Below are 19,362 nucleotides of genomic sequence, written 5' to 3'. Positions count from 1 at the left end.
TCTTTTTAAAGAATAATGGGATAACAACCAGGGGCATCACTAAAGGGGGGTGTGGGGGTGCAACATCCCCTCCCCCCCCCCTCACCTGTCGGGATATTGTCGGTAAAGTTGCGCTGCTGTCGGGAAAAATGAGAAAAGGGGAGGGGAAAATGAGAGGGAAAGAAAAGAAAAAAGAAAAGGAAACAAAAAGAAAGAAAAGAAAAGGAGAAAAGAAAGAAAAGGAGAAAAGGAAAAAAAGAAGAGAAAGAGGAACCCCCCCCCCCCTTTAGCGATTCCCCTGGTTTCTATCCCATTATTCTTTTAAAAGAAATGCAATTCCTCATGCTTTTGCACCTCTCTTCTATCGTTGTTTAATGCTCTTTCATTTTGTTTCCTTTCTCCTTTCCCCCTTTTTTCCATCTCTTTTTTGTTGTTGTTCTTTTTGTGGGGGGGGGGGCTACACGCTTGGCAAGAGGGACCCCATATTATGCACACTGCAAAATTGTGTGCTTTCATATCTCTGTTTACGACCAGAGATGACACTTTACTTGTTAATTATGTAAGATATCAAACTTACCACATCTTTATATACTCCAGTGAATACATAACCTGCTATAGTGTGTGCTGTCATTAATAGGCATATTGTCAGAGATAGCACTCTACCCCTCAGCAAGGCTGCAGTATCTAGATCCTGACTCTCAAAGGACACATCAACCAAGAACTTCATCTCCTCTTTGCTTGTGGTGCTACCTTGTACCATGCATTTCATGACATGGTTTGCAATGGTTTTATCCCGTGATACAGTGAAGTACAGGAGATACCTAAACTCTTCCTTCCTAGGCAGCACTACTTGCTCAATCAGCCTGTTGAATTCATTGTGATCTGATTCATACAGGGAAGCAAGATGGACCCCAGCCATGTACTCCTGAAAGAGTTTGTGTGGAAAGAAGACTGTAGACTTCAGGTAAAGACCGCTCTCATCATATAAAGATGACATTTTTTTCTCCTGAGACAACACCCCTACTTTGCAAGCTATTTCCATAGAGTCTGAGCACTGTTCAAAATCATCTTCTTTGAAAATGAGAGTTTTTTCTTTTAGCCCAATGAAAGCAACTTTGGCAACTGGTTCCATGAGCTTCTCAATTTGAGAGAGATAGGCTTTGAATGATGTGCTGCCTAAATCTGTGATCATTTTCTGAGCATAATGCACCTTCAAGAATTCAAACATTTCATCAAATATTTGAGAAAAGGTTTGAAAAGACTTAAACTTTTCTCGTTTTTCGTCACTGAGTTCTCTCCACATAAGACAGAGCATAGCTATGTAGATAGGATACGGGGCCATATTCTCAGATATGATGTCATTGTCTATGGTTAATTGGATAAGCTGATCTGCTGTGGCCCCATCATCTTGAAAGTACTTGTGAATGTAAACCGCCACATTCTCCTTGCTAAAACCTTTCAAATGCATGAAAGTGTACTGTTTCCTTAGACGATCATCCCATCGAATCCCTGTGACCTTCCATGGGCGACTTGTCACAAACACTGGGCAAGCAGCAAGTTCATCTGAACGAAGAATGTCTCTAATTGCAATGTCACTTCTCTCTGAAGAACTTCCACTTGCCTCTGCACTGTTGACTCTTGGCTGCGAAGTGGCACTTGTTGACTTTGGCCGCTTCCTCTTGTTCATCTTTGATTTTGATCTTGCCTTGGTTTGATCAGCAGACTTTTGCTGGTGACATTTTGACTTTGAACCAGATTTCCTTTGCTGTACAACCTTGCCACCAAACTCGTCTAATCCATCAAATGCAATGAATACATCTTTTGGATTTGAACGGATGTACTCGGTGATCTGGCAGGCTGTTGTTGGGTTGTCCTTGGAGAGATATGACTTGGCAATCTCACCGATCGTGTATTGCTTGGCTTCACGAAAAGGGACAACAAGGACCCACACAAACTTTGGGACATCAGGACAGTCATTTATCCAGTCCCAGGCAATCTTAGCACAGAATGTTGTCTTTCCAGCCCCTGCCTCTCCCTGAATCATGATCCGCTTGGGGAACTCTCCATTTACTTTAAGATTAAAGAGATCCCTGTACTTAAGTGGTCGCTTGTCTTTACGATATTCCTCTTCCAAGACAAGGTTTACATACATGTCTTCAAATGGCACAATGGAATCAGGGTCAAGAGGATCAGCTCTGATCTTACAGAGAGTTGTCCGGTACTTGAATTTGAAATCAGCTGCACATCTCTCAATGAGGTCAGGAGAAAGTGGTTGGGTCTGTGATCCTGGCATTGTAACAGGTGCACCTTTAAATTTAATAACATAAGTATGACAATTTTTTCTGAATATCAAAATGTTTCCTTTGAGGATATTCATAACATACACATGAACGTATAAACAAATTTCTAAAGTATCATTTTATTGTTTTTTTAACTTTACATTTTCATGTTTTTAGTTCTGTTTGAAGGTGTAATCTGGATCAAGATTCAATTATAATAAAAATGAACCTCATGAATTACAGCTCAAAGAACAATTTCATGCTATATAGAAAGAACAGAGAGAAATGTAGTTTTCCTTTTGCTTTGTACACAAAAAAGAGAAATTCTCCATTTTGACATAATACCTAAAATTAAAACTTGTTGTGTTGCCCTTTAGGTGCCAAAACATGGGTCGGTTGGACGGAAAATATATATATTTGTTTACATTTTTTTTTTGTCCCCCTTTTGGGCCTTATTAGGTGGTCTGTCGTTTTCGACAGATCACCTATTGTTTTCGTCAGAATTTTCTTTCTTTATTTATTATTATTCTTTATTTTTATTTCTTCCCGTTTTTTGTGCCCCGGATAACTCAAGTTTGGTTTAGTTAATTTCATTAAATTTCGGCACAATTATAGGTCATTGTCATGAGACGTGACAGAAACATTTTCAAGGTCATTTGGTTATCGTGACGTCATCCAGGTGCCATTTTGTGAAATCACGTTATCCATATCTTTATGATGCATAAGCAAAGGTCATTCATATTCATATCACATATACTTTAGGTCAAGGGTCAACAGGTCATGACATCAAAGTTCACAAAAAGGTCATGACGCGCGCGAACGTGTGCGTCAAAATTTTAAAAAGCTCAAAATCACTTAACTATTAAACGAGAGTATGAATCGGGTCATTTTAAGCATTTCAAAATTTTCCGTCCGTACGTGTCCCCGCATGCGTTGTGCGCGCTCACAACGCGCGGAAAAGGTAAAATTCAAAATGTTTACATGATTAGATTCCTCTTACCGTAAATGACAATTTACATTAATTTCAGTCACTCTTGACCTTTCATAAGGCCGTGAGCGCGCGTCAAAGTTCAAAATCCGCGCGTGCTGCTATGGGAAATATAATGCAAATTTGATCAAACACATGCCATTTTAAAATCAAAATAGCTCTTCAGATAGTCGATTGACCCCAAACTTTTATATCATAGTTGGAAAAAGCATGAGTTGGAGATATGATTTCATGTCTCATTTGACCCTCAGTTAACTCATGACGTCATCATAATGGCCTCCGAACTCAAAATTTCAATTTGCATATTATGACGTCAGCAGATTTTTGGAAAATTGATTGTATCTCTGTAAATAGTGATCAATTTTCTTTCAAATTTTGATATGTTCTACCTGAGAATATTCTCTACAAATGCAGTCATCACGATATTTCATTTTGACCATGGTATCATGGCGTATTTTCGCGATTAAAGGGGAAGTCCACCCTGAAATTAAGTTAGTTTTAATAGGAGTAGAAAAATGAGAGAAACAAGTCAGTGAAAGTTTGAGCAAATTCCGATTAAAAATAAGGAAGTTAGGATTTTTGAAGTTGTGATCAATCAAACACAAATTGGCAACTCTATGACGTATCATGCGAGCTCAACTTCCATTTGCTCAGTACTAAAAAAATCTAAAATTTTCATTTTCCCTCAAGAAAAATTTCAACCATACATGCACCCTAAATATAATAATGGCAAATATGTTTCTATACACCCCCTGCAAGGAACAAATATATATTCCGTCATCAATAACGAAGAAAACATGATTTTATGGAATATTATGCACAAAGCAAATGAAGGAGAGCTCGTATAATAAGTCACAGAGTTGCCAATTTGTATTTGATTGATCCCAACTACAATAATTCATAACTTTCTTATTTTCATTCAGAATTTGCTCAAACTTTCACTCACCTGATTTTCATATTATTCTGCCATTATCGAAACAAACTTATTTTGGGGGTGGACCTTCCCTTTAAAGGAGGCATGTCAATTTTTCACATTTTGCGTGCATTCTCTATGGGACATGACATTTTCTCAAAACTGGATTCTACATCCTGTCTTTTGCGAGCAATATCTTCGTCGTTTCAGCTTCATTTTCGCTGAACTTTGAGTATGTTGTAGCTGAGACAATAAGCTATCACAAGTGGACATTTATTTCTCAATCAGATGCCGGGATCATGCTCATATTTCAATTGCAAAGTGGGATTTGATAATTCCATTTTCCGTTTACGTGTATTCCCTATGGGAAATCTTTTGGTATATCGGTAACGCACTTGACTTCCGACCTCGAGTACCCTGGTTCGAGACCGGGCGTCTCCAACAATTTTATAAGAATTGAAGACAGACCACCTAATTCGTCCCCATGACAAATTAAATTTCTAGTTTTTTTGGTTTTTTTCAGTTTTCTAGCTGGTGCAGTGCATGGTTTAAACTATAAACACGTACAAGAGGCCAGGGTCTAATTGCATTTTACGCTAGTAGGATTTTGAAACTTGGGCAGAAGACGAGTGAGAATTTGATTTTATGCATTTATATCCCATTTAAACAAATAAAATACATATTTTTGTATTCATTAATAAAAAAAAATTCTAAAAAAACGGTTAAAAAAAAAAAACTCTTTTAAAATGCCGACCATAGATTTTCAGATTTTTGGGTCATTCGCAAAGGGCAATACAACAAGTTTTTATTTTAGGCCTAAGGTCACAAAAGATGAAATGACTTTTTAATGGTACAACTATCATAAACTTGGTGTTGAAAGATGAGCTTGACTTGAAAAAAAAGTCAGTAAGTGACTGCATGGGCTTGAAATGCCAAGAAATTTGAATGACAATCCTTGTACAGCTCTATATAAAACTAATTTCATCATCTCCCTTACACAGCACAAAGTGAGTTGGTCTGTAACCATGTATTAATGGCCACAGACCATGCGACCAACAGCCCACAAGACCGACAACATCTTTCTAGCGAATCTTCTGAAAAAGTTGTCAGGAGGCCCACGAGGCACAAGACCAACGACCCATGGACTGACAGCCCATAAGACTGGCATGTCAGTCTCTTGGGTGTTCTGACAACTCCAAGTGTTCTGAGGGTTCACAAGACCAGCAGTATCAGTCTCGTGGACTGTCTACTGGGATGTCCTGCTATTAATAATCCTATATAAACCAACAAGAAAGAGGCAAAACAGTCTTTGTTGGCTGCCTGCAAGAGGAATACATTATCAACAGCAGTAAAGGCCTTCTTGCGGGAAGCCGACATGATTTCCTTTTATTCTCACCTGTCTGCTTCAGGACTAGACTGCGAGGGAGTAGTTCACCAGAGAGGTACCCCAAGTCACTTTTTTGTAATCCCTCTGCAAGAAGAGCCCTGATGTCTGTGTCTGGAGGCTGTTTGTTTCTCCATTTCGTGAACAATGTTATAAATGCATCACTGGTATTTAGGCTACTTTCCTTGATTTGACCAAGCTCTGCGATGGAGATATTCAGGTGAACGCCCAACGCTTTGTAGTAGCCAGGTTCAATTAGCTTGGACAGCTTTATGAATTCCTCCTCACTGACAATCCTGTAATAAAAACATATTTTATCAAGCATCTCTGAAGTATCTCTTATAGTGTTGTAACCCCTACTGTACATTCATTCATACCTTGTAAGTTTAGTTCAGTTGCTGATGAGCATTCAGGCAAAACAGACAGTACAACTAGTGGAAGAAAAACTACTTAAGCCTACAAATATGTACACTAGCTCCTACAGTTGAACACTGTCAGTACCTGCAGTTTCATGCAAATACCTACCTGATTTTATTAAGCTACCTGTACTGATAAGATTTATTCAAAGGTATCGTATATTGAGGCATATAGACACACAAGGCTTATAAATACCTCATTAAGCAGTGCACTTGAATATGGAAGAAAACTTGGCATGCATGTACATATGTGTTCTTTATTATCCCTACTGCTTATTCATACCTGCCAACCTGAGACAAGAGAAATTCAGAGTAAATTTTTCTGGATGGACTACGAGGTCGCAAACCACCGAAGGATTGGGGTAGTAGCCCGTAGATTGGGGGGGGGGGGGGGTACACAGGACTTTAGGGTCTATTTTTATGAACAGCACGAGTCTTACCCATTTTGTCCTTCAAAAATGGAGAAATCAACGAAGAAGAAGAAGAATATAGTAGTAGTAATCCAAAATAAATCCGAGGAAGTCCGGTAAATAACAAGCTTCCACGATCGCAGTCATCGCACAAGCATTGAAGAAAACACGCCAATGTATACAATGTTTATGCACGGTGTATCAACTGCACATGTGGTATAAATACACGTGGGCTATACGCATGCAGTCAGTACAACGTCCGCACACACTTTATCGATATAGCTAGCGCACGTGCTTCTATGTATGGAAGGCCAACCCCGCCATAAACTTAACTAGTAACGTAACCAATAAGGAAACACTAACGTACACTTAGTATCCAATGATTTTACAGAGTAGTGCTTGCGTTACTAAACAGTTACGTTAGTCAAATGATGAAAAGCTTACGTATACTCATTCTAGGGATTATTTTACCTACGTAAGCTCTTTAGTTTTCATTAACGCAACTGCCTAAGTAATTCAGTAGCGTAAGTAAAACACACTACCGTTAGTTTAATGTTGACCAATCATACCCATCGTTGCATGCCATAGAAACACACACCGATCTTTTTTTCTATAGCTAGAGCTAGAGCTAGCTAGAGATCGGTGATACCATGGTGATTCAGTCGTGATCGTAGACATAGGCTTAAGAACCGGGGAGGGGGGCTTGCGGGGGCACAGCCCCCCAATGAAAAATCTTGGGGGGGGGGGGGGCTCAGATATCATTGAACCCCGCCCAATATTTTTGGCGGGGCTTATAGATATCATTGAGCCCCCGATTTTGTGGTGGGCTTAGATATCATTGAGTCCTTAGGGGCGCAGATACCATTGAGCCCCCACTATTTTAAGTGGGGCTCACATATCATTGAGCCGCACCCAATACTTATTGCGGGGCTCGGATATCATTAACCCCACCTCCCCTATCATTATATTCTAGGCATGAAACTCATGTATACCTATAATCTACAGACTTACCATTCAAATATAAACATTTTATAAATATTTATTTGGGGAGGGGGGGGGGCGGGGCTCAGACATCGGATCTCGCATAACATTGACTCCCAAAAAAATATATATATCTCGGATATAATTGAGACCCCCAAATATTTTCTTGGCGGGACTCTGATATCATTGAGCACCCCCTCCCCATATTTTGGTGGGGCTAAGATATCTTTGAGCCCCCCCCCCCCCCATATTTTGGAGGGACTCAGATATCATCAGCCCCCCCCCCCCCAATTATTGTTGGTGGGGCTCGGATAATATCACGGAGCCCCCGATATTTTTGTGGGGCTCGGATAACATCACGGAGCCCCCTGATATTTTTGAGGGGCTCGGATAGGCTATCATTGATCCCGCCCTCCCCAAATATATTTGCACACTTATGTTCTGGGCTAGAAGCTTTATGCGTTTCTATAATCTACAGATCGACTTAGTATTCAAATTATTATTAAAACTGACAGTTTATAAATATTGGGAGATTGATTGAGGGGGGCTTATAGCCTTGCATTGCATTGGAGTAAGATCATCACAGGCACATCTTAATCTCCCCGGACTTCATCAAGTAATTTTTAAAAAAATAATTCATTGCCCTTTTTTAATCAGATCTGATGTAGGCGGAATGATATCGTATGATTTGTTCTTTATAGTGGTCAGAAAAAAATATCATTCCATTAACCGCGATTCATTCATTGGATGTTGGTTATGACTGTCTAACGTTACTATTGCCAACAAAAGTCAGGCGCGGATCCAGGGGGGGCCGAGCGGGCCTTGGCCCCCCCCCCCCCCCGCAAAAAAAAAAAAAAAAAAAAAGAGAGAGAGAAGAAAGGAAAAGAAGGGAAAGGGAAAGAGGAGAGAAAGGGAAAGAAAGAAGAAGAAGAAGAAGAAGAAGAAAAGAAAAGGGGGAAGAAGGAGATCGGGGGGACCGAAAGGGCCTTTCCTCCCAGGCTGTTGACCCCCCCCCCCCCCCCCTCCAATCAAAAAAATAAGAGAGAAGGAAGGAAAGGGAAAGAAAAAAGGAAAAGAGGAGATACTGGCGTACTAATGGGGGGGGGGGGGCTTTGGGGAAATCAAATTCAAACGTGGTTTATTTATAATTCCACAACGGTGGATTACAAATAATGCTGAAATGACATAATTTCCGAGATTTGTCCTCACTTTTTAGTAAATTATACGTTTGTATATGTGTTTGTTGGAAAATGACAAATTCCTAAATTTACAGCCAGGCACGAAATATGATTCTTGAGATTCCTACATGTCAGGGCCCGAGGTACGGCAGGGATCGGGAGCCTCGAGCTCCCCCCCCCCCCCCCCCCCCCCCCCCCCCCCCCCCCCCACTTTATTTGAAAAAGTATATTAAAGAGAAAAAAAATAGAATGAGCGCAAGAAAGAATAAATAGTTAACTGCCAGTGTTAAAAAATGAGTCATCAAAATATGCTCATCTGACCGTGATTAAATGACTAAAACCCTTAAGCTTCCGGGGCTCTGCCCCCCTGGATTCCACCTAGGGCGCTACAGCGGGCCCTTAGATGCTCATCTGACGGTAATTTAATGCCTAAAACCCCGCTTTTGGGGGATCCGCCCCCTGGACCCCACGCCAAATAGTGACCTGCCAGTGTCACAAAATAATAGGTATTAAAAAAAATGATCATCTGACCTTAATTAAACGCCTAAAACCCCTGAGCTTCCGGAGCCGGACAAGTTATCAAAATGTGTTTAACTGACCGCAGGCGCGTAGCCAGCCAGGGGGGGGGGGGGGGCGGTCCCCCCAAATCGGAAGAGGACGTAGAAAGTAAAAGGAGCAGACAAAGAAAATCTTTGAAATTCAGACAAGGATTAAGAGTATAGAGAACGGTACAACGTATCGTCTTCTTTCTCTAATAATTTAATGAAACGTCAAAGCTTCGCGCAGGAGGGGAGGGGGGGGGGGACTGAATTCAGACAAGGATTGAGAATCGAGAACGGTACAGTGAATCGTCTTCTTCTCTCTCATAATCTTATGAAACGTCAAAGCTTTTGCGCGGGAGGGGGGAACCTGAATTCAGACGAGGATTCAGAGGCGAGAACGGTAATAATAATCTTTAATGAAACGTAAAAGCTTCCGCGTTTTGCGCGAGGTTGGAAGGGGAACTAAATATCGACGAGGATTATTTTCGAGAACGGTACAACGAATCTTCTTTTTTCTCTATTGATTTAATGAAAATTAAAAGCTTCTGCGCGGGGGGGGGGGGGAACCTGAATTCAGACGAGGATTAAGATTCGAGAACTGTACAGCCAATCTTCTTCTTTCTCTCATAATCTTATGAAACTTAAAAGCTTCCGCACTTCGCGCGGGAGGGGGGGGGGGACCTGAATTCAGACGAGGATTAAGAGTCGAGAACGGTACAACGAATCGTCTTCTTTCTCTAATGATTAAATGAAAAACTTCCGCGCTTTGCGCGGGAGGGGGGGGGGGGGAACCTGAATTCTGACGAGGATTAAGAGTCGAGAACCCTACAACGAATCGTATTCTTTCTTTAATAGTTGAATGAAACGTCAAAGCTTCCGCGCTTCGCGCGGGAGGGGGGAAAAACTAAATTCAGATGAAGATTTTGAGTCGAGAACGGTACAACGAATCGTCTTCTTTCGCTAATAATTTAATGAAACTTCAAAGTTTTCGCGCTTCGTGCTGGAGGTGGAGGAAACTGACATCAGATAAGGATTAAGATTCGAGAACGGTACATCGAATCGTCTTCTTTCTCTAATAAATTAAAGAAACGTCAAAGCTTCCGCGATTCGCGCGGCGGGGGGGGGGGGGAACTGATTACAGATAAGGATCAAGAGTCGAGAAAGGTCCAACGAATCGTCTTCTTTGTCTAATAATACGTCAAAGCTTCCGCGCTTTGCGCAGGAGGGGGGGGGGGAGAGAGACTGAATTCAGACAAGGATTAAGAGTCGAGAAAAGTACAAAGAATCGTCTTCTTTCAGAGCTTCGGCGCTTCGCGCGGGGAAACTACCCCCCTCCCTGCTTTGCGCGCTCTTTAAATGATTCGCACGCAAAGGGTGCTCATTATCGCCCCCCCCCCCCTAAAATAAAATCCTAGCTACGCGCATGGAACCACGCCCTTTGCCTACCCACTCTACATTATCAAGTCATTATATCGAAACATTTCGGCTCGCGCTTTGTGCTCGCATGGTTTAATTCCGAACGTGATTTAAACCTCCGACGCCATATTTCTTTAATATATTTAACCCATGTTAAAAACAATTATTTCAGGGGATTTATTTTAAATATCAAGGGTTTAGAATGCAGCGATTTCAGCTCATAGAGAGAGAGAAGAAAAAAATCCTATTGGGTATATAATTTATACCGAAAAGGCAAAAAATACTGTGTTTCAAATTAATCACCGTACCCCCCCCCCCCCCCTCCCTAGTGGGTCTAAAAATGGGGATAGAGCAAAGAGAGAAGAAAAAGGAAGACTGTCTAAAATGGTGACAACGGGGGGGGGGGGGGGGGACAGTCGGGAGGGATCTTCAAACAGCGGGTCAAAAACATATGATGGAGTCCCCCCCCCCCCCCCCCCCCACAATCCTGAAAATCTTCCTAAGCCTATGGCAGATATGCATAATATTTATTGATATCCACCACGTGTTCGTCTACAATATTTGGTTTTTAACTTACTAGTCTCGAGTATGTTCCAGGCATACTCGTGATACAGGCCCCGCAGTTGGGGGGCGTGTATGACCAGTATACTATAAGAGTCTCCTACAGGCCGCGCAACGGCGTTGCGTGTTCCACAACACGGACATGGGGGCCTGTATCACGACTATACTGTATACTCGTGAAGAAGGCCCCATCTTATGCATTTTCATGACGGACAGCACGGTAGTATGGCAAGCCGTTTTATCATTTAAACATATTTCTTGATATCAAGAATTACCATTGCTTTACAACGGAAAATTATTTCTTGATATCAAGAATTCAATTCTTGATATCACGAATTCGATTTTTGATATCATGAATTCATTTCTTGATATCAAAAATTCATTTCTTGATATCAAGAATTCATTTCTCCCTCCGATGGTAGGGAAAATTCTAGCATTTTACTCTCTGAAAATCAATTTTTAGGTACAATTTTGAATACCAATATACATGTAGCAAAACAGCGGCGCGGGACGGAGCTAAAAGTGTATTGGGGTGTTTCTTAGATAGCCTGACTTGGCCCGTCAATTCACTTCGTTTAGTACGTCTTGTCCCTAGCGGGGGGGGGGGGGCCTCTCCCTCCCCGTTAACAAGAGAGAGAGAGAGAGAGAGAGAAGGAAAAGAAGGGAAAGGGAAAGAGGAGAGAAAGGGAAAGAAAGAAGAGGAAGAAGAAAAGAAGGAGATCGGGGGAGGGCCTCCCAGACTGTTGCCCCCCCCCCCAACAACAACAAAAGAGAGAGAAGGGGGTAAGGGAAAAAGAAGAGCTAAAGGGAACAAAACAGAGGAAGAAAAGAAAAAGGTGAAACGTAGGGGAGATCAGTTGCGATTAATCCCGCCAAAAAATGTAGATCGGGGGGAGGGCCGAAACGCCCTTGCCCACCTCCCAGGAAACTTAACAGAGACAGAGAAAAGGAAGGAAAGGGAAATGGAAATGGAAAGAGAAGAGAAGAGAAAGGGAAACAAGGACAAAAAGAGGAAGAAGAAAGGTAGGGGAGATTAGTTGCGATTTTTCCAGCCAACACGGTGTGGATCGGGGGACGAAATGCCCTTCCTCCCCCACCCTCACTCAGCAAAGAGCGAGAGAGAGAGAGAGAGAGAGAGAGAAGAAAGGGAAGGGAGAGGGAAAGGGAAAAAGGAGAAAAAGGCCGGGAAAGAAAATATAGAGGAAGAAAATGGAAAAGAGGGAAAAGAAGACATTTTAATTGAATAAAATACGTATATACATATTCTTTTGTTTAAACTTTAAGCTGTCCTCCAAATTTCCTGTGCCCCTACCCTTGTACCCTTGTACCCTGATTCCCCCCTCCCTCAAAGTTGACAACGCTTTGTAAATTTCAGGAAATAGAGTGGATGTATTTAGGGGCGTTTCAATGTTTAATATAGGAGTAGGGGGAGGAGTTCAAAAAGAGTTAGAAGGGGCTTGAAAGGGGTGTTAATTGAAAATTAGGGGAAGGGGGGGGGCAACTTCAGGTTTAAACAAATTTAAGGGGGCAACTTAAATTGAAATTTGAGTTTAATTTAAAATTATGATATTAATAAAATTATTAAAAGGGAGGGCACAACTGAAAATAGACACTGAACAAATTTTAAAAATAAAAATAATAATAAAATGGAACGCAAAGAGAGGGCACCAAGTTAAAGATATAGACGGATAGAAGTAAAAATGCCGTTTAAGGGTTTTGGGTACAAAATATCCATTTAATATTGTTTAAATTTTGCCTTCAGAGGTTTATATGGCAATACTTAATTTGCAAAAAAGCAGAAATATCTGCCCAAATGTTCAATGTTGAAGTACATTCACGATATTTTTCCAGACCGGATCGGTGTGATAATTTTCCAAATATATATATATCAATTAATAGGCGGTTTCCCCGCAAAATTTGTATCGTCACGTATTTAGTCAAAAACATATTCTTTCACAGTCATGATTGGTAAAGAGCTTCAATTTCATTATTTGAAACTGGTCTATACATTTTAATTGGAAAAAAAATATGTATATACATGTTCATATTCTATTTTAATAATTTTAAGCTGTCCTCAAAATTGATGCATTTACCCCTTCCCATTACAATATTTAGTGCGCCGTTGCTAGAAAATATTTTTCACCCCCTCCTCTCCCACTTGTTATTTATTTTTAATTTCGACATCATCCCTTAGAATGCAAAGGGGTGTGCCCCCAACCTTATTCCCTGATAACCCCCCCCCCTCCCCCTCCAAGTTGACACCCGTATGTAAATTTTGTAAAAAAGAAAGGAATGTTAATATTATAAATTGTACAGAGAGAGAGAGAGAGAAGGACGGGAGCTAATTTCTCCGTGTCTTTATCCGTGTCCTTGCGCTTGTCTCTGACCTCGTCTTGAGTCTTGACTATCGTCATCGTGTTCAATGTTCTACTTAACAGCCTATGAAAATATGCAACTACTAAATGTATTAATTTATGGAATCTTCGACCGCACTTGAGTGTTGGAGCATTAACACATGTGACATGTACACAGTCACAGAGGCGGCGGAGCGACTTCCAAAGTGGGGGGGGGGGCACCAACAAAAAAGGGCACTTTCGGGAGAAAAAAGGGCACCTTCAAAGAGAATTTTAAAGCAAAAATAGACAAGTTTTAGATATTGGTATATACCCATATATGATTACATTATCAGGGATGATTTCAATATTTGTTTCTCATTATACATCATATAAGATATAGCTAAAGCATCATACTTTGCAGTTGGGTGTGATGGTCTGAAAATTCATTTGCGAGCGAGGAAAAATTTTAAGATTTGTGAGGTCGCAGTGCGAAAAATTACATCTTATAAAGAGGAAAAACCCAAAATATCCTGATGGGGTTATAAGCACATTCTCATAACGGAAGACTGAAAAGACCTTTGATTAGTAACACTACATGCGAGCGAGCGTAGCGAGCGTGCTTTGGGTGAAATTTCTCTTAGTCACTTGAGGCACGTTTAATGATGAGAGGAAAAGGGAACACTTATCGAAAGGGATAATACACTTATTAGAAAAGAAAAGGAGCACGTGTCAAAGTGCAAAGGCTAATTAACAGAGGTGAACATGGGGCGCTTCTTACACCTAAAAAAAGAGGCACTAACCAGGGATGAAAAGGGCACTTATGACAATGGGAAATGGGCATTTGTCGACGGAAAAAAGGCACTCATCAGATTTTAAAGGGGCATTTATAACAAGTGAGAAGGGGGAAGTGGCTCCCATTAAAAAGAAAAAGAGGCGCATCTTAAAATAAACGGGGCACTTGTCAGAGATGAAAAGGGGGTAATTATGAGAAGAGGAAGGGGTACTTATAAGAAGGAAAATGAGCATTTATTGGGGAGGAAAGGGGGACGTGTCAAATAAAAGGGGAATTTATTAGAGATGAAAAGAGCATTTATCAGGAGAGGAAGGGGCACTTGTCAAAGTAAAACGATTTTCTCTCAGAATTATATAGGGTCATTTACAAGAGATGAAAAAGGGCATTTATGAGAAGTGGAAGGGGATATTTTTAATGGGGGCACTTATCATAAGGAAAAGGGGCACTTATTAGAAAGGAAAGGGGGCGCATGGGAAAATATAAGGTGCGCTTATCCGAGTTAAAAAGGGTTAGTTATTAAACTGGGAAGGGGCACTTCTTACAAGGCAAAAGGGGCACTTGTCAAAGAAAAAGGGGCACCTCTCAGATTTGAATAGGGTAATTATCAGAGGTGAAGAGGCGCTTATCAAAAGTAAAAAAGGGGCACTTACTAGAGATTAAAAAGGGCACTTGTGAGAATGAAAAATGGAAACTTATTGCAAAGGAACATGGGAACTTGTCGAAGGAAAATTGGTACGTGTCAAAATAAAAGGGGTACTTATCAGAGTCGGAAAGGGGAAGGTGCACTTTTTAAAGTAATAGTGGCACTTATCAAATTAAAAGGGGTACTTTTCCTATGTAAAAAGGGGCACTTCTTACAACGGTAAGGGACACTTTTCCTGTAGGAAGGGGCAATTTGGGGTACTTCAAAATTTGGGGGGGATGTGCCCCCCGCCCCCCCCCCCTATCCCGGGAGCGCCACCTCTGCACAGTCATGTACTCCTCGACTGTGTTTTTTTATTATGTATATGAAAGCTCAACATTTCGAGCAGTGCATGTGTTCTTTTCTCCTTTTTTTCTTTTTTTCCTATTCCTTTTTTAAAAAATTCTCGAATATTCTAAATGTCATTAGATGTTAATTTCATGTAAGCATTCTTTCTTGTTTTTATTGAGTTTTGAAATAAAAATCATTCGAATTGAGTTGAAATTGAATTAAATTTGGTGGCAGATGACGCTATACCAATTTGATTGTGTATCAACAGATAATTGATCATTTATTAACAATATTCATACTTCACAAATAGAGGAAATTAGTTTTTAACCAACTTTTAACAATACTATGGCGGCCCCGACCTCTATGGCGGAATCGTTCCCATTCTCAGCAAGGGAATTTAATTCTATACAATTTTTCATTACTAAGTCATAAACTCTGTCAGGATTTTCGTAAGATGCCAATTGATGTCAACAATTTCCGAGCAGTCAAAGAAATTAGGTCTTAACTTTATTTGCAAAAGGGCGGGGCACCTACAATTAATTTTACTGTTTGTTTCTTCAAAATATATGACTCTGATGGCGGTAAGTTAAAAAAGACACAAGCGTTTATTGGACCATATTCAAGTTTCAAGAGAAAAGTGAAGTGGTCAACTTTCATTGACGACTATTTAAAATATTTATATCGCCACTGTTACAATGTCTAATAGGCCTACTTATTAGTACTCTAACTCATATGATTTTATTTATTTATGTTCTTATATTTATCTCCATACATGAAACTAGTAAACTTAAAGGGCAATGGTTCATTAATCAATAAACACGGACTTTGTAAGAACTATGGAAGTTTCCCATTTGAGTTTAATTCAGTTTCTTCTAATATGGCATCATGAGATGGGTGGTTCAGATCCCAAAGCATGAGGTTGTGCTAGTCCGTAATATTCTTTATTTCTCATTTATAAACTTCAGAACCAAAAATAAACCATCAAATTACAAAAGGGTATCTTATGTTATGGACAGATCACAGTCATTATATTCATAAACAAATGCAGGCACGGGCATTTAATTACGGTCAAATGAGCATATTTCGATACCTTATTTATGACACTGACATGTCACTAATTGGCGTGAGGTCCAGGGGACGCAGACCCCAGAAGCTCAGGAGTTTAAGGAATTAAATTACCGTCTGATGAGCATCCAGAGGCCCGCCTTAGAGCCCTGGGTGGGGACCAGGGGTTTTTAGGCATTTAATTACGGTCAGCTGACCATATTTGTGACACATGCAGGTCACTCTTTTTTCTTTCTTTCTGTCTTTCTTTCTATTTCTCTTTAATATACTTTTTAAACAAAGAGGGGGAGGGAGGTCAAGTCCCCTGAGCCCCACCGTTCTGCGGATCCTGGCATATTGGCCTCTTAATAAGCATATTTCTTGCCTGACTGTAAATTTTTGAATTTGTCATTTTCCAACAAATGCATTCACAAATTTAGTGAACTAAAAAGCGAGGAAAAATCCCGAAAAATTATGTCATTTAAGCAAAATTTGTAAATCACTGGTATTGATTTAGAAATAAACCACGTTGGAAATTGTGTTGGGGTCAAATGCTCCAAGCCCCCCCCCCCCCCTTGCAGTACGCCAGGGTTGATCAGGTGCGTATTTGGCGCTTGGTCTAAATGACGAAAGAAGAAGCGATACAAATCGCAACTTATTTTCCCTTCTTTTCCCCCTTTTCTTGTCTGCTTCCTTTTTATTTTCTTTCACTATCTTTCCTCCTTCCCCTTCCCTTCCTATCCATTCTTTTTCTCTCTCTCTCTCTCTCTTTCTTTCTTTCTTTTGCTGAGGTGGGGGGGGGGGGCGGGAGGCAAGGGCATTTTGCCCCCCCCCCCGATCCACGACTGGTCGGCGATATCCCCCTTCTTTTTTTCTTCTTCCTCTTTTTTTCCTTCCCTTTATCTCCTTTTCCTTTTTTTTCCTTTCTCTTTCCTTCCTGCTCTCTGTTTTTTGCTGGGGGGGGGGGGGGGGGGAGGGGGGAGGCAACAGCATGGGCAAGGTCCTTTCGGCCCCCCCCCCCCCCGATCTCCTTCTTTTCCCCTTTTCTTTTCTTCTTCCTCTTCTTTCTTTCCCTTTCTCTCTTCTTTCCCTTTCCCTTCTTTTCCTTCTCCCCCTCTCTCCTTTTTTTTTTAAATTGTTAAAAATTTGTTTTAATATATTTTTTTGGGGGGGGGGGAGGCCCCCTGGACCCACCTTTCCCCTGGATCCGCGCATCGCTTACGCTTGGTTCGTGCGCATTCCATGTGCTCATCTGCAGAGATCTGCGGCCTAAATAAAACAAAAAATATTAAAAATAAACCTACTCGCAATCAATTCCTATTAGTTCCCTTTCAGTCCACGCCCTAAATTGCAAAACAGCCTGAGCCCCTCCTCCCACCCCCTCCTTGCTTGCGACAAGACGTATTAAAAATATATATATAATTGACAGGCCAAGTCGGGCTAAGATGCCCCATACAATTCTAGCTCCGTCCCGCGCCACATCTGTTTCCCTATTTTGGTGTTCAAACTGTAAACTTTTCAGAGAGTAAAATGCCAGAATTTTCCCATTTGAGAAGTGATAAAGTATGATTAAAAGATACAGACCAGTCTTATAAGGACTAAATAGCACGAACTATACTGTAACACTAACACATACTCGCCCCGATCGTAGTACCTTTGCATAACAAAATTCGCGACACGGCCGAAAAGGCTACCCGGCGGCCCGCTATAACAAGTGCTCTGATTCGCCAGAGTTAAATATACGTACACATGTTTAACATGCGGTACTGTATTTCCCGTTTTGTGTACGTAAACGATAATCCTGCACAGTAATTGGCCGATCAACTACCGCAAGCACTACAACTAACTACCGCAAGCTACTACTCAGTAACGCAAGCACTACAACTAACTACCGTAAGCTACTAACCAGTAACGCAAGCTCGTTTGCGATATATGGCGGCGATGGCCTTCCATATATGGCGGGGTTGGCCTTCCATAGCGCTGTGTATATTTTCTATGAGCGCGAGCGCGGATGTCGGCGTGATCTGGTTTAATATCAGTGCTGTGTTATGCTTTAGTCTTATGCAACAGTCGTTTGTTTTAAAAATATTTTTGAGTTTTGAGGCATGCAATCGGAATTCGGAGTTGGTATGAAAAATGCGGAGGAACTCCGCCTAAATCGGGGTGGTTGGCAGGTATGCTTATTACTTTTGCAATAAAGAAAAGGAAATAAGCTTCAAATACATATATATAGACTGACCTGTCTGGTCCAGGGTTGGTTTCAACATCACCAGATCTCATCAGAAGAATCATGAGCAGATACAGAAGGCTGAATCCGTCCATGGTGCAAGATGGTCTTCTCATTCGACAGAAACTCAGTCCACTGGAAAGGTACATGAATGATAACCCCAGCAAGACATCCTGTATTTGACAAAAAAAGGGGGATTCTGTTTACTATGTGAGTTGTGAATTACTCCTACTAGTGAAATGCATGTACCCCGGCCCCTCCACTCAGGTTTCAAAATGACCGCATGCGTGTTGCCAAAATGTCCTTTTCGTAACAAAAGAAAAAGGTCGAGCCGTATTGACTTTACACACCGGACTTTTGCTGAAAAGGGGGGGGGGGGGTGCGGAAAAAGGCTCGTATACAAAAGAAAAAGGTCGAGCCGTATTGACTTTACACACCGGACTTTTGCTGAAAAGGGGGGGGGGGGGTCGGTTGGAACACGCATATGCGTACCCTAAATAACACTGAGTGGGGGGGCCGGGGCATGTACATAGAATGGGACACAGTTTCCCCCTTTTTTCCTCATCTAAATATTCGCCAGTTGACTTGATTTGACTTGTGCGATTTAATACTGAACTTTATTCAACGATGTAAGGGGCTGAAATGTATTGTGAAGATCTAGCATATAATCAGGGATGGAGGGGGTTGCCGTTGGGGTTCCCATCTCTGATGCAGAGAGACAAATATATATTCAGAGGGTTTATGAACTAAAGCTAATTAAATATCACATCAGGATTATTCTGATTGTGTATAGGATGTACATATATAAGAAGAAAAAATATGCTGCTTCCGTAAAATGTTTTGTATATGAGTGCACTTCCTATTGTAGCGATTTAGCCTAAAGGTCCCGGCCCCTCCACTCAGGTTTCAAAATGACCGCATGCGTGTTGCCAAAATGTCCTT

At 41.1% G+C, this 19,362-nt stretch overlaps 1 protein-coding gene across 1 annotated transcript; it reads right to left on the bottom strand.

Annotated features, from left to right (window-relative positions):
- Positions 1-453: 453 nt before the first annotated feature.
- On the bottom strand, positions 454-18,592 carry LOC115921159. Its single transcript, XM_030978334.1, has 3 exons — positions 18,433-18,592; positions 5,556-5,839; positions 454-2,286 (listed from the first exon to the last, which is right to left on the bottom strand). The coding sequence occupies exons 1-3, from the start codon at positions 18,567-18,569 to the stop codon at positions 524-526; spliced, it is 2,184 nt and encodes a 727-aa protein (XP_030834194.1). The 5' UTR covers positions 18,570-18,592; the 3' UTR covers positions 454-523.
- Between the last annotated feature and the right edge of the window lie 770 nt (positions 18,593-19,362).

Source organism: Strongylocentrotus purpuratus, unplaced genomic scaffold (genome assembly GCF_000002235.5).
Source record: "Strongylocentrotus purpuratus isolate Spur 01 unplaced genomic scaffold, Spur_5.0 spur5_scaffold_1, whole genome shotgun sequence".
In the NCBI taxonomy this organism is placed as follows: domain Eukaryota; kingdom Metazoa; phylum Echinodermata; class Echinoidea; order Camarodonta; family Strongylocentrotidae; genus Strongylocentrotus; species Strongylocentrotus purpuratus.
The sequence above is the reverse complement of the archived record's forward strand: the minus strand, read 5'-3'. Positions and strand labels throughout refer to the sequence as shown.

Coding starts and splice junctions, on each gene's coding strand:
- LOC115921159 (XM_030978334.1), bottom strand. CDS start 18,569: ATGTACCTTTCCAGTGGACTGAGTTTCTGTCGAATGAGAAGACCATCT. Junction 5,840..18,432: donor ACCAACCCTGGACCAGACAG/GTCAGTCTATAT, acceptor TTTTTATTACAG/GATTGTCAGTGAGGAGGAAT. Junction 2,287..5,555: donor TCTAGTCCTGAAGCAGACAG/GTGAGAATAAAA, acceptor TTAAATTTAAAG/GTGCACCTGTTACAATGCCA.